This window comes from Gorilla gorilla, chromosome 6 (genome assembly GCF_029281585.2).
Source record: "Gorilla gorilla gorilla isolate KB3781 chromosome 6, NHGRI_mGorGor1-v2.1_pri, whole genome shotgun sequence".
In the NCBI taxonomy this organism is placed as follows: Eukaryota; Metazoa; Chordata; class Mammalia; order Primates; family Hominidae; genus Gorilla; species Gorilla gorilla.
In genome coordinates this window covers 40740821-40767820 of record NC_073230.2, presented here as the reverse complement: position 1 = coordinate 40767820, position 27000 = coordinate 40740821, and the positions used below count along the sequence as shown (strand labels likewise).

The 27000-nt window shown below is 36.7% G+C and overlaps 1 protein-coding gene across 18 annotated transcripts in view; it reads right to left on the bottom strand.

Moving 5' to 3' along the window:
* Positions 1 to 27000, bottom strand: part of BBS9 (Bardet-Biedl syndrome 9) — a 580067-nt gene that overhangs the window by 370312 nt on the left and 182755 nt on the right. For all 18 annotated transcript variants that reach the window (XR_010134445.1, XM_063708101.1, XM_055347536.2 and 15 more), the window contains exon 10: positions 4165 to 4346. Coding sequence is in view for 17 of the 18 variants with exons in the window: in XM_063708101.1 (XP_063564171.1) it covers positions 4165 to 4346 (182 nt within the window). In the remaining variant the exon portion in view is untranslated. The remainder of the gene's footprint in view (positions 1 to 4164; positions 4347 to 27000) is intronic.

Sequence of the window (27000 nt, the reverse complement as noted above, 5' to 3'; positions counted from 1 at the left end):
TACTCATAAGTTGAAAAAACTAATGCATTATAGTATTAGAAGCTTGATGCTAATTCTTTCCCTCTATAATATGGTAAAAAATATTGTCTTTTTCTGCAGATATTCGCTAAGATGTGAGCCATTGACTGACCAGCATTAGGAATTTCAATGCCCTCTCTGTAACTACTAGTGGAAGCCCAAATTAGTACAGCCTTTGTGAAGGTAAGTTGGCTAGAACTAGCAAAATGTAAAATGTACATATCCTGTGACTTAATTCTACTCCCAAGAATGTATCCAATACCCATAACCATGCCCAAGGAGGTCTCTAATGTTAGTAGTTATTTTTTCAGAAATGAAAACAACCTAAATATATATATATCTATTAATAGGCTAATTATTAAATAAATCATGGTATATCTGTACTATGCAATGTCCCAAAGTCATAAATAAGGGTGCTGTCCATCTTTACATACTGATATTTTAAAAACTCCAAAATATATCTATTAATTTTTAAAAAGCAAGATGTAGTACAATGTGTCTAATATGCACATATTTGTGTCAAAACAATTACATAAACATGAATATTTTCTAGACAAATACACAAAAGCTCTTGATAAGGATTGCCTTTAAGGAGTGAAACTAGGATCTTGGGTTGAACAAAGATTCACCTTTCATTATTTATCCTTTTAGCACTGAATTATTTTTACCATACACATGTTATTTTCATAATTTTAAACATGTTTATGTTGCATAATGAGATATTTATTCATAGTATCAACAACGATCTTAAACAAAAAACATTTTTAAATTATATATATTTATATATAATATATATATACATATCAAACTATTGGCTACCTACTTAACATCCATTCTTCCCTCCTCCCTCTGTGTATTGGAACCCTAATTTTGTGGAGCTATTCACCTTCATCTCAGAGAAAGTCACCCCTTCCAGGCTCCAGGGTCAAATCCAATCATCGTGATTTCCTTCCACTGACCATTTGTTGTTTTAGCCATGAACATGGGACTTAATCCTGGCAGATGGAAGGTAAGGGAAGTTGGGAGTGGAGAGAGCTGGCACATGTTTCTGGGAAAGCTATTCCTCCCTAATAAGAGGAGAGACTCAAGAGAAATAGCCTGATGATTCTTCCCTGGAAATCATATCTGCACATAACACCTAGAATTGCTGAGATCACCCTGTGACCCTGAGAGGAAACATTCCCCACACTCTGAGGATGGCTGACTGAAAATATGAATCAGCTATCTCACAAAAAAAGGAACTGCCTACAACTGCTATCAGGCATTCCCACCAAACTGCACGATTTGGAATGGGAATTTCCGTAACTTAATCAGAGTACAAATGGCTGTTCATTGCCCATCCCAATAACCATTCTTCAATTCTTCTTTACTTAAAGCCCAACTTTATTCTAAGCAACAAAATACTCAGCTAAGTCATGTAATTTCCCAGCCAGTTTTGCAGCTTGGAGTGGCTGGTGAGATTTAAGTAGGAGCCATTCAGGGTGTGGCTTCCAAGAAAGCTCCTTAAGGGGGCTGACTCAGCAGCAGATGCGAGGGCAGGAGTTCCAAAAGCCATGCGGGACCAATATATGACTCCGAGATAGAAGGAATCAAGAGTCTCTGATGACTGTGGAACTGCCAAGCCAACCCTGGACTGCCCATCACTAGGTTTCTTTTGCAAGAGAAAGAGAAACCTCTATCTTATTTGGGTGTCTTGTGACATGTAGCCAGATAGAATCCTAAATGAACAATGTCACACAATACAAATGATTCTACTACTCAGTGGTATCATCAGCTTAGTTATCCTGGACATTTCAAATGGAGTGCAGACTTTCATTTATATCCCCACGTCTTACTGCTCTCTGTCCCTTTCTGAAGACACAGCTGTATGGGCACCTATCTCAATGTTGCACCCAGTCCTTCATACTCACGCCAGGTAGACAACATGATCAACTATCTAAATCATAAATAAAATTCTGTCTTTGAAAGTTCCTACGAGTAGATGTTGTTGACTACCGGTAACAAAAATACTAGGCAGGATTCACATTAATGAGTTGAGTATGAAAAGCTTCAGAATCCATGAGCCATACAGAAATTATTACTATGATTTCATGCTTACAACATACATTCCTCTTATAACTTACACACATAAAATCAGCTTCAAAAACACTTTTATTACGGTAGATAATATACACCATGTGTACAACAAAATGTACTCTTTAAACTGGCTTTAAATTTTGCTGCAACTCTTCCTTTGAAAACACTTTTAAAAGCTTTAAGTACTGAACATAACCCACAAGGCTATGAACATTTTTTGTAAGTTAAAGCTCCCAAACTAAAATAAGTGGCATTAAAATGAATAATGGGGTCATCAAAAAGTTCAGCATTTTAACTTCTCATAATAAAGAGAAGCTAAAACTGTAATAAAACAATTTTGTGCTTTTATATAATTACAGGTATTTTAATAAACAAACATACCATGGTTTTATAAGGGTACAAGATACTAAATTTTTTTCCATATCTAGAAATAAAATGTTTTAAATACCTCTCAGTTTAAAAAGTTTCCCTTTGTTTCCTTCCCAGAAATAAAACTAAATGATGGTGGCATAGAAGGGGCAAGGAACTTCAAACATTAATTAAAAATTGAGGTTATGTAAATCATGCACTTTGCACCTAAGTCTATGGGTGTATCCCTATCTTAATTAGCAGTTATTTTAAGACATACTGAAGGATCAAGGTAATGACAAGTAAAACAGCCTAAACTTTCTCACCCAAGGTCATCACTGTAACCACCAAGAAATAACTTTTAGCTGTAAGGGATTTTCTGAGAAATTTCATATTCAATTAATGTTAATCAAAATATTATTGGAACATTACTATGGAAAGGGCAAAATCTCAGGACAAAATTTGAAATGAAAGCCATATTATTTAATGAACTCTGGAAATTTCATGTTTCATGCCTATGCCACCCTTCCCCAATTATATTTTTAAATGACAAAACAAGACTTATAATTCTATTAATCCCAAACATGCTAGTAACAAAAATTGAAACAAAAAATTATATACTGCGATATGACACATCCCATTTTAACCACTCTCTATTTGACATGGCAGCGCTGACAACAAATAGATTTTTAAGTAATTGGAGGTACTTGAAAGACCTGAACTTCACTGGTTTACTTTCAAAACTTTCTAAAAGAATGTGTGAAACCAAAGCATAATAACTTTATTTTAATAATTGTATTTTAAAAATATATTATCTCAATTCCTCAGGACCAGAGGAATACAATGTTGGTAACATAGACTCAAAAGTACATAAATCTAGTAAAATGATTGGATCAGGATTAAGATTGGCTCTGTTGTTTTGGTTGGCTTTTGATGCTCTGCTTCTTTTATTATTCCTACTTGTTTTAACATTTCTTTCATGTGAAAATAGTCCATATTTTTTCTCATTAAAAAAATACTTTTACCTGACCCTGAAAAGGGAACTTGAAGTAATGCTTTTCACATGTCCAACTCAAACTGCAGGATTGGTGTTTTGTTTCTCCTTTTAATTTACAAAAAAAATTATACCCATGTGAGTCCCAAAGTAAGATAATATTGAGTTATTCAAAACTCGGGAACTGAAAATATCATCAGCCTCTGAGTCATTAGAAATCAGCATACCGCAAGCTACACACCATTTGGATGGTTAATTAACTACAAACATAAATTATGTCACTAAGCTGCAAATGACTACATTTTTAGTAACAAAATGGTAGCTCATGTGCTTTGGTTTCTTTTAAAAGAAGAACTAAAGTTGTTTCAGGAGTATAAGAAGTTAATAAATGACCACTCTAAATTTTAATGCTCTTCTCAAGGCCTAAAACCACCACCCAAAGAAGTACTTCTTCCTTTCTTAGCATGTAAAGAAAAAAACTAGATAGTGCTGTCCATGAAACATTAACAACAAAAGCACTTTCTTAAATAAAATACGTTTTCAGAAGCCATAACATACAAAGTAGACATAAAGACCCTGTGTGCTAAAGAGCAATACTGTTTTTACAAATATGATTTTAATTAAGCCTAGAGGAGAAAATTAACAAATACACAAAATAATATCTATCTACAAGATAATATGAATTTCACAATGAATACTAAAATAATAAAAAGCTGCAAATGAGATACCTTGTGATTTGTTAACATCTTTGATGATTTTCTGAAGTTCTTTCATTTCTACATCAAGTTCATCATAGTTTAGTTCTCGAGATTGAACATTTGGAGCTTGGAACAGAGAAGGATCTGTCCCCAGGTATGAACACTGCAAGTGACCATCATCACTCAGAGTGACTATCACTCCCTTTAAATCACTACAATAAGGAAGAGAAAATGAGACATAATTTTAAATTTCAGTAGAGTTAGTCTTGACCAACTACATTTTTACTCAATTCAGCATCAACACACCATTAAGAAAATAACTATATATCTATTTCTAAAGTTTTACTTCAAAGACTAAATTCAAATGTTTCAAACACGATTTGTATTTACAGAAGTATTCCCAATGTTAAGGTCCACTAAGGCCGGGGAAAAAGCTTAATTATTATAATAGCTACCACTTTTGGGGACCTAACTACAAAGCAAATCCTGCTCTAAGAGCATTTTAAGTACTGTTTTTAATCCTCCTTCCAGCTACTACTTGGCATTTCCGTAATAAGCATGTGAACAACACTTTGGAGGTACAATGGACCAAGAGATGGAGCGGGGCTGCTGGCTGGCTGAAGACCAGGAAGGAGGCACAGGAGTGAAGACAGGACAACCCAGGGGACAGAAAACCAACGAAGTTGATGTGGGAAGCCATTGGAGGTCTTGCGAAAAAAAAAGTGCCCCCAGTCTTTCCTCATCCTTTTCCCTCTCTACCCTTAGGATTCATGTTTGCCCTCTTTCCCAGGTCCTCCCATCACAGCTTCCTTCACACGCTCTCCTATTCAAGTGGCCCTCTGGTTTGTTCTCTCTTTCTCTTCACTTTTAGCTAGAAGCAGCCAATTGTCCCATTTACTAGCTCTTTCTCTATCACTCTTCTCATCCTCATTATCTGTTTTATTCCCCATTCTTTCACTCTTCCTTCTCTCTTAGGCTCCCTGAGGTCTGTTTTACTCTAGAAACTAGCCATAATATATAAATTATGGATAATTTTAGCACACAATTTTTTTAAAGTTGTAAGTTTTTGTGAACATGTCATAAAAAGTAGCTGAGATGAATACTGTATTTGCTTCCTCCCTAAGTTTGCCATAAAAACAAAAAAATTCAACATCCTGATAAGCCATTTTGAGTTGATACATAATGGATTTGTTTGACTCACTTTTGTTTGTTAGGTTTTCTACAGAAACTTTTGATTTTTTTAAAGTATTTTCTACTCGGTTCTAAAGGTTAGATATTAATCAAAAATAATAAATTGGGCACAGTAGCACAAGCCTGTACTCCCAGCTACTTGAAGAGGCAAAGAATCACTTAAGCCCAGGAGTTTGAATCCAGCTTGGGCAACATAGCAAGACCTTGTCTCTAAAAGTAAACAAAAATAGAAAAATTGTGAGAGAAAAGAAGATTTTTAAATGTTGCTATTCATCTGAAGAAGAGAAAAGGACATAAAGTATATAACAGATAAGGCATGTAAGAGTCTAGGCTTATTTAGAATGAACAAAAATGTTTAAAACTCCCCAACTGTGGATCATGGCAGGTAGTCATTTCATTAATCTAAAAGCTCAACTGGGTTGGGAGTAGATACTACCATTGCTCAGTTCTGCCCATAAGACGGTCACCAGCATCCACTTCACCACTTGCCTTAAACACAACATTCCAATACACATCATCTCCAGGACTCAGGCATAGTCAGTGACATGCAACCCTCTCGTATTACTTGAGAGGAATAAAAAATAGATTGTTGTCACTGGTTCAACAACTAAAGAACTAGACTAGGACGCAGGAGACTTGAGTCTAGCTCTGATGCTGCTCCTGTAGAGCTCAGTCAACTTGGGAAAGTTTTCCTAAATATTCTTTATCTGTAAAATGAGAAGGTAAGACTAGATAATCCTCAAAAACTTTAAGTTTTATCAATTGCTTCTGCCATCTACCCCTCAGAAAACAAATAGTCCAAAAATGGAATGATCTTCTTAAAGTATGAAAAGCAACCCCAGAGTACCTTTGGGTTTGAACCTTTCTTTGCAGGTAACTGAAGCCATCTAGTGGCCATGGAAATCCCAACTTTCAGCTCTGACAAGCCCATTTCAAGGGAGCAAACCTTCCCTTCCCTCTGAGTTGTGACTGCAGTCTGTTCCGCATTCTAGCCAGCCCCACTAAGCCCTACGAACCCAATGAGTCCTCAGGCAACTCTAGGGTGCTAAAGCGCAGACCTCTGGGGGAGCTTCTCAGAGAATGTGAGATTCATCAGTTCTTTGAATTCAAACAGGCATTTCCATTTCATCTTCATCCTTTGAACAGTCCATCATACAGAAAAGCTAGCATTACCCAATACAAGTATTCCTCCTTATCTAAATTGAGTTGGTCTTTGAGTTGAAAGGTTTATTACTAAATCAGTTTTATTCCATCAATTTAGATAGCAAATGGCAACAATTTAGATACAAGGCATTTATCTAAAAAATTATCTGAACCTATTAAGTTTCTGAGTTCAAATAGGAAGAGTTTGGATACTAGAGAATACATATATTTCTTCAGACTCTCTAAAAACACTTTTTACTGGTATTTCACATGTTCAAACGGTAAAGAGAGTAGCCAGGGTCTTCCCTCACCAAAAGAACAAATTTCACCAGAATGTCTTGACAGCTAAGGTAATTATAGAACTTAAGCAATTTACTTTTTAAAAAATCAATTGCAAAAGACATTATAGGCTGGGGATGGTGGCTCACGCCTGTAATCCCAGCATTTTGGAAAGCCGAGGCAGGTGGATCGCTTGAGGTCAGAAGCTCAAAACCAGCCTGGCCAATGTGGTGAAATCCCATCTCCACTAAAAATACAAAAATTAGCCAGGTGTGGTGGCAGGCACCTGCAATCCCAGCTACTCAGGAGACTGAGGCAGGAGAATCACCTAAACCCAGGAGACAGAGGTTGCAGTGGGCTGAGACCACTGCACTCCAGCCTGGGCAACACAGCAAGACTCGGTCTCAAAAAAAAAAAAGACATTATAGCTTATTTTGTTTATTTTTATGGCTGAGTAGCATTCCCTGATGATTAGTGATGTCGAGCACTTTTTTATATGTTTGTTGGCTGAAGAAAAAAAATATCTTCTTTTGAGAATTGTCTATTCATGTCATTTGCAAAGATATGAAACCAACCTAAGTGCCCATCAACCAATGAGTGGATAAAGAAAATGTGTATACACACCATGGAATACAACTCAGCCATAAAAAGGAATGAAACAATGTCTTTTGCAGCAACTTGGATAGAGCAGGAGGCCATTATTCTAAGTGAAGTAACTTAGACAACCAAATATGGTATGTTCTCACTTATAAGTGAGAGCTAAGCTATGAAGATGCAAAAGCATAAGAATGATGACATGGACTTTCGGGACTGGCAGGAGGGGATGGTTGGGAGAGGGGTGAGGGACAAAAGGCTATATAATGGGTACAGTATATACTTCTCAGCTGACAGGTGCACCAAAATCACAGAAATCACCACTAAAGAACTTATCCATGTAACCAAAAACCACCTGTACTCTAAAAACTATTCTTTTTAGATGAGATTCCTAGAGTAGTCAGATTTGTAGAGACCCATAGTTGAATGGTGGTTTCCAGGAGCTAGGGGAGGGGGTTGAGAGATACAGTCTTGTAAAGATGAAAAAGTTCTGGAGATGGATAGTGGTGATGATTGCACAGCAGTATGAATGTACCTAATGCCACAGAACTGTACATTTTAAAATGCTTAAAATGGTAAATTTTATGTTATGTATATTTTACCACAATTTAAAAAAACACATAGCACGAAAACAAGGGTGAATGAATAAATTTCAAAAAGCTGTATCAAGAATGATAATATAGTATGTAATTTGTTTAGGGACATTAAAGCCTTCAATCTTGTTTTTCTTTTTTGTTTTTTTTTTTGTTGTTGTTGTTGTTTTGACACGGAGCCTTGCTCTGTTGCCCAGGCTGGAATGCAGTGGCGTGATCTCAGCTCACTGCAACCTCCGCCTCCCGGGTTCAAGCGATTCTCCTGCCTCAGCCTCCCAAGTAGCTGGGATTACAGGCGCCCGCCACCACACCCAGCTAATTTTTATATTTTTAGTACAGACGGGGTTTTGCCATTTTGGCCAGGCTGGTCTCGAACTCCTGACCTCGTGATCCACCTGCCTCAGCCTCCCAAAGTGCTGGGATTACAGGCGTGAGCCCCGCACCTGGCCTCTTGTTTTTAATTTTTTTTAATTCAATAGTTTTTGGGGTACAGGTGGCTTTTGGTTATGGCTTCAGGTTTTAGATTTAAGTCTTTGATCCAACTTGAGTTGATTTTTGTATAAGGTGGGAGATAAGAATCTAGTTTTATTCTTCTACATGTGGCTTGCCAGTTTTCCCATCCCCATTTATTGAATAGGGTGTCTTTTACTGAATTTATGTTTTTGTATGCTTTGTCAAAGATCAGTTCGCTCGAAGTCTGGCTTTATTTCTGGGTTCTCTATCCTGTTCCATTGGTCTATGTGCCCGTTTTTATACCACTACCATGCTGTTTGGGTAACTACAGCCTTGTAGTATAATTTGAAGTTGGGTAATGCGATGCCTCTAGATTTGTTCTTTTTGCTTAGTATTGCTTTGGCTATGCGAGCTCTTTTTTGGTTCCATAAGAATTCCAGGATTGTTTTTTCTAGTTCTGCGAAGAATGATGACGGTATTTTGATGGGAATTGCATTGAATCTATAGATTGCTTTGGGCATTATGGTCATTTTCACAATATTGATTCTTCCCATCCTTGAGCTGGGGATTTGTTTCCATTTGTTTGTGTCATCTATGGTTTCTTCCAGCAGTGTTTTGCAGTTTTCCTTATAGAGCTCTTTCACCTCATTGGTTAAGTATATTCCTAAGATTTTTTGTTGGTGGTGGTTTTTTGGGGGGAGTTGTGTGTGTGTGTGGTTTTTTTTTTTTTTTTTGCAGTTGTAGAAGGGACTGAGTTCTTCATTTGATTGTCAGTTTTCTTGTTGTTAGTGTATAGCACTGCTACTGATCTATGTACATTGATTTTGTATCCTGAGACTTTACTGAATTTGATCTAAGAGCTTTTTGGATGAGTCTTTAGGGTTTTCTAGGCATACAATCATACTATCGGCAAATAGTGACAATTTGACTTCCTCTTTTCTAATTTGGATGCCCTTTATTTCTTTCTCTTGTCTGATTGCTCTGGCTAGGACTTCCAGTACTATGTTGAATAAAAGTGGTGGAAGTGGACATCCTTGTCTTGTCCCAATTCTCAAGGGAAACGATTTCAACTTTTCCCCATTCAGCATGATGCTGGCTGTGGGTTTGTCATATACGGCTTTTATTACTTTGAGGTAAGTCCCTTCTATGCCTATTTTATTGAGAGTTTTTATCATAAAGCCATGCTGGATTTTATAAAATGCTTTTTCTGTGTCTATTGAAATAATCATATGATTTTCGTTTTTAATTCTGTTTATGTGATATATCACATTTATTGACTTATATAAGTTAAATCATCCCTGCATCCCTGGAATGAAACCCACTTGATCATAATGTACTATCTTTTTGATGTGCTGTTAGATTCGGTTAGCTAGTATTTTGTTGAGGATTTTTGCATCAAATGAAAATTTTAACAATATTGTTCATGTAGGTTAATAAGTAAGGTTCTATGAATGACAGAATGTTATGCTGAATGGAACCATCAATTAAATCCAATACCGTGTACCCTATTGCTTCTGTCTTAAAAGCATCATTAACATTGACAAAATCAAGGTCTCTGAATTATTATTGGTCTGTGAAGTGCATCGGCTGAGCTAAGTCACTAGAATAATGTACTTTATGAAGAATCAGGGTCAAAGATATTACATTCCTAGGATGTTTGGTTATTTTGTAATTTCAGCAATGGGGCATGAAATTAAACAACAGAATTTTGCTCAGGAATCTGTAAATAATGATTTTATCACTCAGTAAACAGATTCCTGCCTTAACAACACATTAAAACAAAATTCCAGATGGATTTTTAAAGTTCAATTTAAAAATATGAAACTACAAAAATATTTATCTCCCTTTGAGATGGTAAGAAAACTTTTGCTATAAGAACGCAACAGAGGAAGCTACAAAGGAAAGGATCTCTAAATTAAACTACATTAAAATTTTAAACTTGTTATAGGCTTAAGAATACAACATAATAAGAACAAAGGACAAACTCAGAAAACATTGGCAACCAATATAAAATACAACATTTTAAGTTAAACCATGTGAAGTTCCTGATATTCAACTGGTTTTGACTTATAAAAACAATTTTATAGACCAGGCGTGGTGGCTCATGCCTGTAATCCTAGCATTTTGGGAGGCTGAAGTGGGCAGATTGCCTGAGCTCAGGAGTTTGAGGTCAGCCTGGGCAACACGGTAAAACCCCATCTCTACTAAAATACAAAAAATTTAGCCAGTTGTGGTGACGTGCATCGGTAGTCCCAGCTACTTGGGAGGCTGAGGCAGGAGAATTACTTGAACTGGAGAGGCGGAGGTTGCAGTGAGCCGTGATCATGCCACTGCACTCCAGCCCGGGCGACAGAGCGAGACTCTGTCTCCAAAAAAAAAACACAATTTTATATGTTAAATCTAATATGTAAAGAACTCTTATAAATCAATGAAAATAATACTATACCCAACAGAAAAAGGTTAAATAAAGGCCATCTGCAGACAATTCACCCATAAAAATAATACAGTTAATAAATTAATGGAAAAATTTTCAAAATCAAAAAATGTACATTTTAAAACTTTTTAAAAAGGTATATTTGATTAACACCTCAAACTAGCAAAAAAATTGTATTTAATAATGTGTCTAGCTGTTAGAGAAGGTACACAGAGACATACTCTCATATACTTTTGATACCAATGTAAATTTGTTAGAATCCTTTTAGAGAACATTTTAGAAAAATATATCAAAAACCATAAAAATACTATTGTCTTTTATGCAGTAATCTACTTTCATGGTTATTTTAAAAATTTAGAAACAACCCAAATGATAAAGGGGGAATACTTTTTAATTGTGGTGTATCTATAATAGAATGTCTAGAAACCATTAAAAATCATATCTTATCAAATATCTGTTATCAGAAAAAATAATAATAAATGTAAAAGCAAAATATAATACTGCATGTACATTTTATTCTGTTTATAAATATATATGTATAAAACATGAATTAGGAAAAATACCTAAATGTTAATAGGATGTGACTATCCCTAACTAGTGAAATGATGAATTATTTTCATTTTGTCTTATAGTTACAAAATAAGATTAGGGCCAGGCACGGTGGCTCACACCTGTAATCCCAGCACTTTGGGAGGCCAAGGTGGGTGGATCACCTGAGGCCAGGAGTTCAAGACCAGTCTGGCCAACATGGTGAAACCCCATCTCTACTAAAAATACAAAAATTTGCTGGGAGTGGTGATGTGCACCTGTAATCCCAGATAGGCAGGAGGCTGAGGCAGGACAATCACTTGAATCCAGGAGGCGGAGGTTGCAGTGAGCTGAGATCGCGCCACTGCACTCCAGCCTGGGACACAAGAGCGAAACTCCGTTTCTAAATAAATAAATAAATAAATAAATAAAAGAAGGAAAACCTTATCCTTTTCTAAGAAAAAAAGTTCCATTTTCCATTCTCAGTGACTAAATTTCAATCAGTGACTTAAAAATTAAATATCTGTGGGATTAAAAACATTTAACTAGTTTTATTTTTCCAACAAAGCCAATCTATAAAATGTATAACATGAAATTATTTGAAATATAGCTCAATAGATAGAAAATAAATGGTTTCTTTCGTTTCCTAATACACTAAAACAAAAGAATACTAGTTTTAAAAACAAATAAAAAGAACATGCATTGGACCTAATGTTCTCTTGTTTGGCTTCATTTTATGCAAAATAGGAACATTGTAGGTTATCACATTGTCAAAGTCTGGTTTTTACTACTATATATAGATACCAAGGAAATCTTAAAACCCTAAATAGTATTTATTGCACCCCAAATTTTATTCTACCTCAGTAAGGAGCATATGATTGAAAGGCATTTCCCTTCAAGTGCAGTCAGCCACACTCAGTTCACACAGCTCTTCCTCAGTCCAAAAGTACTGGACGTGGGCACTTGAACATATTTTAATCAATCCACCATTAATCATTTCAGACATTTTTATTAAGCATCTGCTATACAACAGAAGCTATAAAGGCAAAGAAGACATGATGCTTGCTGTATAAAAAACTTTGGTCTAATTGGGAGGACTTCAAACTTACTTTAAATAAAAGCAATTGCAATCCAATGTAGTAGATAGAGCACAGTAAGAAGAGAGTGCAATGGGCCTGCATGAGAGAGCAGAGCAAGGCTTCACAGGGCAGACGATGCAGAAGGTGGATCTTGACCTACAAGTAGATCCCCACAGATGAAAAACAATGGACGAAATAAAGGCAAAGGATTCCAGCCTTGGTGACCTCATTCAGTCTTAATGACTTTAAATACTTTCTTCACGCCAGCCCCCACCTCTATATCTCCAGCCAGACATGTACATCCAGCCCCCTACTTGACAGCCACACTTAGAAGGCCAACAGACATCTAAAGCTCAACATGGCTACCCGTGAGTTCCTGATTTTGGCCCCACCTCTCCAACTCAAAGCTACCCTCCTGCATCTTTCATATTTCTGCTATTGGTAACTCCATTCTTTAAGCTGCTCATCCAGAAAGAACCTTAGAGCCATCCTTGACTCCCCCTCCCTTTTCTTTTTCTTGCAACCACATAAATTCCATCAGCAAATATTGCCAGCCTTACTTTTTAAATATGTCCAGAATCCAACCACTTCTCCCCAAGTACACTACTGCATGCATGAAACAAATATTTGTTTTTTATTGTTTCTCCTTTAGAGACAGACTCTCACTCTGTCACTCAGGCTGGAGTGCAGTGGTATGATAATGGCTCACTGTAACTCAAACTCCAGGGCTCAAGTGACCTGCCTCAGCTTCCGAAGTAGCTGGGACTACAGATGCATGCCAACATACCAAGCTAATTTTGTTGTTGTTGTTAGATATAGGGTCTTGCTATGTTACAGGTCTGGTCATGAATTCCTAGCCTCAGGTGATCCTCCTGCCTCAACCTCCCAAAGCACTGGGAATATAGGTGTGAACCACCACACCAAGCCTAACAAACACCTTTAATCTGCCCTGGATAACTGCTATTAACCAGCCTCTCCACTTCTATACATGTGCCTCTACAGTAACTTTCCAACAAAGCGGTAAAAATATTCATGTTACCTTATAATCCTCCAGTGGCTCCTCTGGCACTCATAACAAAAGCTGAAGTCCTTACAAGAGTCTTCAAGGCCCTACATAATATGTTCCTCCACCTCATTTTCATTTTCTATTCTGCCAGAATAAAAAATGAAATTGTCCATCCAAGTGGTAGGAAACTGAGTTCCAGGAAACCTTGCCACTGCAGGTAAAGTGTTCTGTGGTCCCAAATAAATTTGAAAGTCTAGGCCACAAGAACCACAATTCCTGGGCAAGTCCTAGTGCTTCACTGGGCTCAGTGCCAGTGGACATGGAGGGCAAAAGATAAGACACCAGATTGGGCAGCCAAGGGAGTGCTTGCACCACCTTTCCCCGAACGCCCAGCAAAGTAGTGCACAGCTCTGGAAAAGAACCCTTCCTTCTGCTTGAAGAGAGGAGAGAGGAGAGTAAAGAGTACTTTGTCTTGTAACTTGGATGCCAGCTCATCCACAGTAGAATAAGGCACTGAGCAGAGACCTCAGGTACCCATTCCAAGCCCTAGCTCCTAGATGACATTTCTAAACATACCCTGGGCCAGAAGGGAACCCACTGCCTTTAAGTGAAAGATCCACTCAAGGCAAGTTTCATTACCTACTGATTAAAGAGCCCTTGGGCCCTGAATAGTCAACAGTGGTAGCCAGGCAGTACTCGTCATTGGCCTTGAGTGGAATTCAGAGAAGTGCTGGCTTCCGGTCAGCACATTCCCAACTGCAATGGCCATGGGGGAGACTCATTCTGCTTCAGAAAAGGAGAGAGAAGAGTAAAGGGGACTTTGTCTTACAGCTTAGGTACCAACTGGGCTGCAGTGGAGTAGAGCACCAAGCAAGCTCTTCAGGTCCCCAATTCTAATCCTTGGCTCTCGGACAGCAAGCATTTTAGGACCTGCCCTGAGAGAGGAACCCACTGCTCAAGCCTGGCAGCATTCATCACAAGCTGACTGAAGAGCCTGGGGCTTGAGTGAACATCAGCGGTAGCCAGACAGTACTCACTGCAAGCCTAGAGGTGGTAGTAATAGGGAGAGATTCAAGGGAGAAGAGGGGAGGGGGAGGGGAGGGGAGGGAAAAGAGTGGGAAGGACATTGTCTTGCGGCTTGAGTACCAGCTCACTGTGCTAAAACAGAGCACCAGGTAGATTCCTAAGTTTCTGATTCCAGACCCTGGCTCCCAGAGAGCATCTCTGGACCCGCCTGGGGCCACAGGAAATTCATTGCCCAAAAGGGAAGGACACAAGCCTGGCTAGCTTTACCATTTGATGATTGTAGAGCCCTAGGGGCTTGACCACACGTAAGTGGTAGCCAGGCAGTGGTTATGAGAGGCCTTGGATGAGACCCAGTACATTCTGGATTCAGCTCTTACCCAGCATACTCCCACTGGTTGTGGCCACGGGAGTCCTTGTGTCACTACTCCCCCAGCTCCAGGAAGCACAGCAGAGAGAGAGAGAGAGACTCTATTTGTTGGGGAAAAGGTAAGGGAAGAAAGCAAGAGTCTCTCCCTAGTAATCCAGAGAATTATTCTGGATCTCATCCAAGTCTACCAAGGTGATACCACTGTAAGAGCCATACTGTTACTGGGCTTCAGGTGCCCCCTAATGCAGATATGGCTGCAGTGACCCAAAATCTAGATTGTAACACCCAAGTCCCCCTGAATACCTGGAAAGCCTTCAGAAAAAAAGGACAGGTACAAACAAACCCAGATTGCAAAGGCTACAATAAATACCTAACCCTTCAATGCCCAGACACTGATGAATATCCACAAGCACCCAGGCTATCCAGGAAAACATGACCTTACCAAACGAACTAAATAAGGCACAAGGATCTAATCCCAGAGAGACAGAGATATGTGACCTTTCAGAGAAATCAAAATAGCTGTTTTGAGGAAACACAAAGAAATTCAAGATAACACAGAGAAGACATTGAGAATCCTATCAGATAAATTTAACAAAGACATTGAAATAATTTAAAAGAATCAAGCAGAAATTCTGGAATTGAAAAATGCAACTGACATAATGAAGAATGCATCAGAGTGCCTCACCAACAGAACTAATCAAGTAGAAGAATTAGTAAGCTTGAAGACACGCTATTTGAAAATATACAGTCAGAGGAGACAAAAGAAAAAATAATTTAAAAACAATAAAGCATACCTACAAGATCTAGAAAATAGCCTCAAAAAGGTAAATCTAAAAGGCATTAGCCTTAAAGAGCAGGTAGAGACAAAGATAGAGGTAGAAAGTTTATTCAAAGAGATAATAACAGAACTTCACAAACCTAGAGAAAGATATCAATATTCAAGTACAAGGTTACAGAACAGCAAGCCAATTTGACACAAATAAGACTACTGCAAGATCATTAATAATCAAACTCCAAAAGGCAAGGAGAAAGAAAGGATCCTAAAAGCAGGAAGAGAAAAGAAACAAATGCCCTACAATGGAGCTCCAGTATGTCTGGCAGAAAACTTCTCAATGGGAACTTTACAAGCCAGGAGAGAGTGGCATGATATATTTAAAGCACTGAAAGAAAAAAAAGACTTTTTCCTAGAATAGTATATCCAGCAAAAGTATCCATCAAACGTGAAGGAGAAATAAAGATTATCCCAGACAAACAAAAGCTGATAGATTTCATCAACACTAGACCTGCCCTACAAGAAATGCTAAAGGGAGTTCTTCAATCTGAAAAAAAAAAAAATGGATGTTAACTAGCAATAAGAAATCATCTGAAGGTACAAAACTCACTGTAATAGCAAGGACACAGAAAAACATAGAATACTACAACACTGTAACCGTGGTGTGTAAACTATCTTGAGTAAGAAGACTAAAAGATGAACTGAATCGAAAATAAGAGCTACAACAACTTTTTAATACATAGTACAATAAGATATAAAGAGAAACAATAAAAGTTAAAAAGCAGAGGGACAAAGTTAACTGTAGAGTTTTTATTAGTCTTCTCTTTGTTTCTTTGATTTGTTTGCTTGTTTATGAAATCAGTGTTAAGTGTTCATCAGTTTAAAATAATGGGTTATAAGATCATATTTGCAAGCCTCATGGTAAACTCAAATCAAAACACATACAACAGAGACACAAAAAATAAAGAGTAAGAAATTAAAATGTTCCACCAGAGAAAGATAACTTTCACTAAAAGGAAGACAGGGGTCCAGGCGTGGTGGCTCACGCCTGTAATCCCAACACTTTGGGATCCCAAAGCAGGTGGATTACTTGAGGTCAAGAGTTCAAGACTAGCCTGGCCAACATGGTGAAACCCCGTCTCTACTAAAAATACAAAAATTAGCCAGGTATGGTGGCACCTGCCTGTAATCTCAGCTGCTCGAGAGGCTGAGGCAGGAGAATTGCTTGAACCCGTGAGGCAGAGGTTGCAGTGAGCTGAGATCACTCCACTGCACTCCAGCCTGGGTGACAGAGCAAGATCCTGTCTCAAAAAAAAAAAAGGAAGACAGGAATGAAGAAAAGAAGGAAGAGAAGACCAGAAACCACAGAACAAAATGGCAGGAGTATGTCCTTAATTATTAATAATGAAAACTGAACATAAAAGTACTAAACTGTACAATCAAAAGACATACAGTGGCTTAATGAATTTTTTTTAAAAAAGACCCAATGATCAGCTGCCTACAAGAAACACACTTCACATATAAAGACACAAATAGACTAACAGTAAAAGAATGATAAAATATATTCCATGCCAGTGGAAACTAAAGAAGACAAAGAGTAGCTATACTTATATCAGACAAAATAGATTTCATGACAAAAACTATAAAAAGAGACGAAGAAAGTCATTATATAATGATTTTAAAAAAACTCAATTCAACCAGAAGATATAAAAATTGTAAATATATATGCACCCAATACTGGAGCATCCAAATAAATAAAGCAAATATTACTAGAGCAAAAGACACAGGTAGAACCCTGTAAAATAATAGCTATAGACTTCAGCACATCACTTTCAATATTGAACAGATCTTTCAGACACAAAATAAACAAAGAAACATCAGATTAACCAGCATTACAAACCAAATAGAAGTAACAGATATTTGTGGAATATTTCATCTAACGGCTGCAGAATACACATTTTCTTCAGCACATGGATCATTCTCAAAAACAGACAAAATGTTAGGCCACAAAACAAGTACTAAAACATTCAAAAAAACTGAAACAACATCAAGAATATTCTCTGACCAAAATGGAATAAAACTAGAAATCAATAACAAGAGGAATTTTGGAAACTATGTAAACACATGGAAATTAAACAATATGCTCCTTAATGAACAGTGGATCAATGAAGAAGTTAAAAGGAAATTTAAAATTTTCTTGAAATAAACAATAATGGAAATGTAATATTCCAAAACCTATGGGATACAGCAAAAGCAGTACTAAGAGGGAACTTTACTGCTATAAGCGTCTACAGTTAAAAAGTAGAAAAACTTCAAATAAACAACCTAATGATGCATCTTAAAGAATCTGAAAAGCAAAAGCAAATCAAACCCAAAATTAGTAAAAGAGAAAAATAATAAACATCACAGCAGAAATAAATGACATTGAAATAAAGAAAACAATACAAAAATCAATGAAAGAAAAGGTTATTTTTTGAGACGATAAACAAAATGAACAAACCTTTCGCCAGACTAAGAAAAAAAGACAGAAGGCCCAAATAAGTAAAATCAGAGATTAAAAGGGAGACAGTACAACTGATATTGCAAAAATTCAAAGGATCATTAGTGGCTACTATGAGCAACTATATGCCAATAAATTGGTAAACCTAGAAGAAATGGATAAATTCCTAGACACATACAAATATACCAAGATTGAACCATGAGGAAATCCAAAACCTAAACAGACCAAAAACAAGTAATGAGATTGATGCCATAATAAAAAGTTTCCCAGTCAAAAAAAAAAAAAAAAAAGCCTGAGACCCAGTGATTTTACTGCTGAATTATACCAAATATTTTTTTAAAAACTAACACCAATTCTACTTAAATTATTACAAAAAAACAGAGAGGGAGGGAATACTTTCCAACTCATTCTACAAAACCAGTATTATCCTGACACCAAAATAAAGCAAAAACACATCAAAAACAGAAAATTACAGGCCAATAAAACTGATGAACATTGATGCAAAGACCCTCAACAAAATACTAGTAAAGCAACTTCAAAACACATTAAAAAGATCATTCATTAGGACCAAGTGGGATATATCCCTAGGATGCTGGTATAGTTCAACATATGCAAATCAATCATTGTGATACATCAAATCAACACAATGAAGGACAAAAACCATATGATCATTTCGATTGATGCTGAAAAAAAGTATTTGATAAAATTCAACATCCTTTCATGATAAAAAACCCTCAAAAAACTGGGTGTAGAAGGAATACAGCTCAACACAACAAAAGCCATGTAAGACAGACCCATAGCTAATATCATACTGAATGGGAAAAACTGAAAGCCTTTCCTCTAAGATCTGGAACATGACAAGGATGCCCACTTTCACCACTGTTATTCACCATAGTACTAAAAGTCCTACCTACCAATTCAACAAGACAAAGAAATAAAGTTCATCCAAAATTGGAAGAGAAGAAGGTAAATTGCCCTTGTTTGCAGACAATATGATACTACATTTGGAAAGAACTAAAGACTCCACCAAAAAAACTATTAGAACAAATTCCGTAAATTTGCAAGATACAAAATCAGCATACAAAAATCAGTAGCATTTCTATATACCAATAGTGAACAATCTGAAAAAGACACCAAGAAAGTAATCCCATTTACAAAAGCTACAAAGAAAATTAAATACCTAGGAATTAACCAAGGAAATAAAAGGTCTCTAGAATGAAAACTATAAAACACTTTTGAAACAAATTGAAAAGGACAGAAAAAAACGGAAAGATATTCCATGTTCATGAATTAGAAGAATCAATATTGTTAAAATGTCCATACTACCCAAAGCAATCTATACACTCAATGATATCCCTATCAAAATACTACTGACATTCTTCAGAGAAATAGAAAAAAATAATCCAGTGATTTATATGGAAGCACAAAAGACCCAGAATAGCCAAAGCTATCCTGAGCAAGAACAACAAAACTGGAAGGATCACATTACCTGACTTCAAATTAAACTACAGAGCTATGGTGACCAAAACAGCATGGTACTGGCATAAAAACAGACACAAAGACCAATGGAACAGAAGAGAGAACCCAGAAACATCACTGTAGATGAATGTATTTACAGTGAAATAGTTTTTGATAAGGCTGTCAAGAATATACATTGGGGAAAGGACAGTCTCTTCAATAAGTGGGTCTAGGAATACTGGATATCTATATGTACAAAAATGAAACTAGACCCCTCTCCCCATGTACAAAAATCAAATCAAAATGGATTAAAGACTGAAATCTTTTATCTCAAACTATGAAACTACTACAAAAAAAAACATTGAGGAAACTCTTCAGGACTACAACGAGATATAATCTCACCTCAGTTAAACTGGCTTTTATCTAAAAGTCACGCAATAACAAATGCTGATGAAAATATGGAGAAAAGGGAACACTCATACATTGTTGTTGGAAATGAAAATTAGTACAACCACTATGAAGAGCAGTTTCAAAGTTCCTCAAAAAACCAAAAATAGAGCTACCATATGAACTAGCAAGCCCACTCCCTGTTATATACTCAAAAGAAAGGAAATCAGTAGATTGGAGAGATACCCAGTCTCATGTTTATTGCAGCACTATTCACAATAGCCAAGATTTGGAAGCAACCTAAGTGTCCATCAACAGATGAATGGATAAAGCAAATGTTGTTATATATACACAATGGAATACTATTCAGCCATAAAAAGAATGAGATCCTGTCATTTGCAACAACAAGGATGGAACTGCAGGTCATTATATTAAGTGAAATAAGCCAGGCACAGAAAGACAAAGTTTGCATGTTCTCACTTATTTGTGGGTGCTAAAAATTAAAATGATTGAATTCATGAAGATAAAGAGTAGAACAATGATTACCAGAGGCTGGGAAGGGTAGTGGGAGAAGGATGGATAATGGGTACAAAAATATAGATAGGAAGAATGAATAAGATCTAGTATTTGCTAGCACAACAGGGTGACTAAAGTCAACAATAATTTTTTGTATATTTAAAAATAGCTAAAGAGTATAACTGAATTGTTTGTAATACAAAGAAGGGATAAATACTTGAAGTGAAGAAATCCCCATTGCCCTGATGTGATTATTAAAGCATTGTATGCCTGTATCAAAACATCTCCTGTACCCCATAAAAATATAATGCTACAATGTGCCCACAAAAATTAAAAATACTTTTTTATATGTTTGTGGCCATTTGTATATCTTCTTTTGAGAACTGTCTATTCGTGCCCTTGGCCCACTTTTTGATAGGATAGTTTGGTTTTTTTCTTGCTAATTTGTTTGAGTTCCTTGTAAATTCTGGATATTAGTCCTTTGTCAGATACATCGATTGTGAAGATTTTCTCCCACTCTGTGGGTTGTCTGTTTACTCTGCTGACTGTTCCTTTTGCTGTGCAGAAGCTCTTTAGTTTAATTAAGTCTCACCAATCTTTGTTTTTGTTGCATTTGCTTTTGGGTTCTTGGTCATGAAAAAATATTCAACATCACTAATGATCAAGGAAATGTAAATCAAAACCACAATGTAATACCACCTTACTCCTGCAAAAAAATGGTCATAGTAAAAAAAATAGATGTTGGCATATATGGGGTGAAAAGGGAACACTTCTATACTGCTGGTGGGAATGTAAACTAGTACAACCACTGTGGAAACCAGTGCAGAGATTCCTTAAAGAACTTAAAGTAGAACTACCATTTGATCCAGCAATCCCACTACTGGGTATCTACCCAGAGGAAAAGAAGTCATTTTATGAAAAAGATGCTTACACATGCATGTTTATAGCAGCACAATTTGCAATTACAAAAATATGGAACCAGCCCAAATGCCCATCAATCAATGAGTGGATAAAGAAACTGTGGTACATATATACAATGGAATACTACTCAGCCATAAAAAGGAATGAATTAATGGCATTTGCAGCAACCTGGATGGAACTAGAGACTATTATTCTTTTTTTTTTTTTTTTTTTTTTTTTTTTGACATAGAGTCTTGCTCTGTCACCCAGGCTGGAGGGCAGTGGCGCGATCTCGGCTCACTGCAACCTCTGCCTCTCAAGTTCAAGCGATTCGCCTGCCTCAGCCTCCCAAGTAGCTGGGATTACAGGTGCCCACCACCATGCCCAGCTAACTTTTGTATTTTTAGTAGAGACGGGGTTTCATCATGTTGGCCAGGCTGGTCTCGAACTCCTGACCTCGTGATCCGCCCACACTGGCCTCCCGAAGTGCTGAGATTACAGGAGTGAGCCACTGTGCCCAGCCCTCAAGACTATTATTCTAAGTGAAGTAACTCAGGAATGGAAAACCAAACATCATATGTTGTCACTCTTAAGTGGGAGCTAAGCTATGAGGATGCAAAGGCATAAGAATGATACAATGGACTTTGGGCACTGGGGAAGGGAAGGAGAGGAAGGGGGGTGAGGGATAAAAGACTACAAATTGGGTTCAGTGTATACTGCTCAGATTATAGGTGCTCCAAAATCTCACAAATCACCACTAAAGAACTTACTCATGTAACCAAATACCCCCGTTCCCCAAAAACCTATGGAAATTAAAATATTTTTTAAAAAATAATAATTTTTATTTAAAAAGTAAAGTAGCCGGACTAGATATAGATACATAAATAGAGATCTCAAAGGAACTTGAACCAGGCAGTGAGAATATGGGATTGAAGGGTAGGGACAATGGTTACAAGAGACCTCACTGTCTGAAAAAAGTGACATTTAAGCCAAAATACAAAGAAGAGAGACTTGGGGAAGGAGGAGCAGAGCTATGAGAGGACAAATGTTGTAAAAGCTTCTTTCAAGAAGGACCAATATATGTAAAGACTCCAAAAGAAGCAGATACATGAAACATCCAGTGAAATAAAGAAGCCAAGAGTGGCAAGAGCAAAGAAAATTCAGAGGGCAATTAAGTCAAGATTGGGCAAAGGAATCACAAAAGGTTAAATTATTCAGGCTCTTTAGACTCCATTAAAGGTGGTGAATTTTATCTTCAAGCAATGGGAAGTTATGCAAGGGGGTTTTGTTTTTGTTACCTTGTTTTGTTTTGTTTGAGACAGAGTTTTGTTTTGTTCTGTTTTGTATTGTTTTGTTTGAGACAGTCTTGCTCTGTTGCCCAGGCTGGAGTGCAGTGGTGTGATCTCGACTCACTGCAACTTCTGCCTCCTGGGTTCAAGCAATTCTCATGCCTAAGCCTCGCAAGTAGCTGGAATTACAGATGGACACACCACCATCCCCAGCTAATTTTTGTATTTTTATTAGACGGGGTTTCGCCAGGTTGGCCAAACTGGTCTCAAGTTCCTAGCTTCATGTGATATGCCCTCTTTGTCCTCCCAAAGTGCTGAGCTTACAGGCGTGAGCCACTGCGCCTGGCCCACGCAAGGGTTTTAAGTACAGGAGTGACATGATCAGATTCATCTTTGACAAAGATCCCTTCTGATTTCAATGTGAAGAGACCACTTTAGATAGAGTTAACACAGTAAATCCAGGAAAGAAAAGATGGTAGCCCAGGCAAGATGGATGGGAAGAGAGAGGAGACAAACTCAAACATCTTTAGGGGGTGAAACCACATTATCTCATTTAATCCCTCCAATAGCCTTATGGAAGAAAAGGTGTTGCCTCTACTTTATTTGAACAGAAATATGCTTTAAAAAGATACACCCTTAAAGACTTAATATTGTTAAAAAAAAAAAGATGTTGATTCTCACCAGTGACCTATAGATGCAACATAATCCAGATGAAAATCCCAGCAAGCTTTTTTTTTTTTAAGTAACAAGTTGATTTCTACACTTTCTACAAAAATGCAAAAAACCCAAAATAGCAAAACAACCTTGAAAAAAGAGGAATAGATATGGAGGGGTTTCACGAGTGAACTCAAGATACACTATAAATCTACATACAGTAATCAAGACAATGTGGTATTGGCATGAGACTAAACAGATCAATGGAACAGAATAAAGACTCCAGAAACAAACCCATGCTCATATGCTCAACTGATTTTCAACAAAGATGCCAAAGTAATTCAAAGAAGAAAGGAAAGTCTTTTCAATAAATAGTGTTGGAGCAATTGGATATCCATTTGGAAAAAAATAAACCTCACATTATACACAAAAATTAATTTGAGATGGATCACAGACCTAAACAAAGAGCTAAACTTATAAAGCTCTCTAAAGAAAACATAAGACAACATCCTGATGACCTGTAATAGATAAAGATTTCTTAGGATGCAGAAAGCAAAAACCTTAAAGGAAAAATGATAAACTAGACCTCTTCAAGTTTCAAAACTTCTGCTCATCAAAAGTCACTGCGAAAAAACGAATAGCCATGCCAAGGACTGGGAGAAAATATTCACTAAACAAATTTTCATCAAAGGACTTGCGTCCTTCTATATAAAGAACTACTATAACAACCAAAAAAAAATTTAACTGGGCAAAAGACATGAATATACATTTCACAGAGCGAAGTATAAAAATGGCCAATAAGCCACGAAAAAAATGCTCATCATTAGTTATCAGGGAAATGCTAATTAAAATCACAAGTAGCTAGCACCATACACACATTAGAATATCTAAATTAAAAAGACTGATAGTACTAAATGTTGGAGAGGATGTTGAGCAACCAGAACTGTCATATCACTAGTAGGAATGTAAAATAGTCTAACTACTTTGCAAAAAGTTTTGGCAGTTTCTTAAAAGAATAAATATATAACAACCCTTTAACTCAGCAAATCTTCTCCTCATCATTTAGCCAAGATAAATGAAAACATAAATCCACAAAAAGATTTACACAGAAGAGATTTTTTAATTATGGTATATTCATTGAATGGGACACTACTCAGCAATAGAAAAATAAATTTCCACTGTTACATGCAACAACACAGATGAATGTTAAAAAATAGTACGTTGAACAAAATAAGACAAATATTAAAACATACCTACTGTATGATCCCACTTACATAAAGTTTTAGAATAGGCAACTTAAACCTATTGTGAAAAAGAGAATATGAACAGCAGTTACCTGGGTGCAGGCAAGAGGGGATTATTAACAGAGAAAGCACACAAGGAAACTTTCTAGGTGATGGAAATGTTCTATAACTTGAGAGACGTGTGGATGAGACAGATACAACCATTTGTCAAAGCTGCATAGTTAAGGTTTGTATCTTTCAATGTATGTAAATTTTACCTTACAAAAAGCCATAAAAAATAAGAGTAGATGGAAGTATAGAAAAAGCAAGCACACCAGAAGGTTGATAATTGTTTAAGCTTAGTGCTGTGTGCACAGGAGTTTATTATACTATTTACTTTGTATGCATTTGAACTTTTCCATAATAAAAAAACTGATGGTTTTAAAAAATCACAAATAAAATTAATACATGTATACACATATATATCCACATAAAATGACACCACCAACACACCTAGAAAGATGATACATAAAATCTACCCTGACATGACCTAGGACTGCCTAACATTTTAACTCTATATTATGCTACAAATGTTCTCTTCCACCCCTACTTAACCCTCTCCTTCATCCTCCCCATTTCTCTTTATCAGTGTGGTAGACTGCAAATATGACCAAAATGGTCTCCTCTAGGTATTCGCTGTCCTTGTAATGAGACTTTACAGCTCCTTTCATCAAGGGAAATTATGGAGGAATCATTTTATTCCTCCGCTCCTTGAATCTGGACTGACTTTGTGGCTTGCTTTGGGTAAGAGAATGATGAGATCATTCCGAATTAAGATAAGCTGTAAATCCAATGATGTGTATCCTTGTAAGAGACAGAAAAGGAAAAGACAGAGAAACACAGGGGAGAGAGCCTTGTGAAGACAGAGGAAGAGACTGCAATGATGAGTCTACTAGCCAAGGAACACCAAGGGTTGCCAGCAGCTAGCAAAGACTAAGAGAGAGGCATGGAACAGATTCTCCCTGACAGCCTTCAGAGGAAACCAGCCCTGTTGACACCTTGATTTTGGAGTCTGTCCTCCAGAACCGTGAGAGAATAAATTTCTGTTGTTTTAAGTCACCAACTTCGTTGTAATTTGTTACAGCAGCCTTAGGAAACCAATACACCAGCCAAGAGCAGAAAAATCATCCAACTAAGTCCAGCCCAAAATTAACCCATAGAATCATGACCTAAATAAATCATTGTTGTAAGCTACTACATTTGTGATGGTTTGTTACACAGTAAAGCTAATTGGCACAATCAACCTAGCAAATACCCACTCCTCTTATAAAAATTCTCTCTCCCAAAGCCAGTCTTACTACCTTCAGATAAAATACATCACTCCTACCTTTATAACCTCACTATACCCACAAAATAGTTTTTCTATAATAGCATTTATAAAATGTTATTGCATTTTTGTGCATGTGTGTCAACTTTGAACAGACTGTACGCTCTCTCAAGGCAAAGACTATGTGAGATTGAATTTGTGTATGTCAATGCCAGACAGGATGACATTATCCACATGAAATTTTCCCCAAAATATCCACTCTTTATAAAGTTCATCTTTATCTATAATACTTATTTATAAGCAAATACAAACACACTACAACACTCCAGATACCAATCAACTAACAAAGAAATGTAAAACTCTTTAATTGCCCATAATAGTTCAAATGGAACCCTTGAAGTCAACATAAAATATAACCAACTCTTTTACAGTCATGTAATATTCCTTCCCTATTCCTTCTAATTGTCAAATAATATGGTAATGCCAAAAGTGGGCAATACCAAAAGACTATGCAAATGATAGCTCTAATCTAGCACTGAGCCTTGAATGTATAAATGCCAAGAAGGCAAGTATTCAGATATATCCTCTCCCAAAGAAAAGGAGAAACTTCATTTTTCTAAAGTGGAAGATCAAGGCAACAAATGCTTCCATAAAGAAAATCTGTAAGAAAAAAAAAAAGAAAGGAAATTAAAATTAGATATTGAAGTCCTTACCTAACACATAAAAGAAGACATGATTCTAGGCCAGAATTTTCCACTGTATTAACCCCTTCCTGGAAATAAGTCAAGCATTTAGCAAATTACCTGCATATGTTTAGCAAATATGTGCTGGGGAGCTACTTTTGCTATTTTTAAAAATAATCATGTCTTGTTGGTCCTTTCTTACATAACCATCTTTCAGGAAAAGCTTCGTAATAATACATTTCCACATACACAGCTCATTCTGAACACAAAAACCCAGGAGCCAGGAAGAATCAAACCTAGAACCTCAGTTTCCTGATTTATACTGAGGTATGTTTTGCTCTCTATGCCATGCTGACTTCTCAAGAGTAGACATTTTTAAATAATTTTTAAGGTGCAATTTGAGGTTTATGTAAATGGCTTTCAGTTGTTATTGCTATTCACCATTAGCCTCAATAATCAAGAGC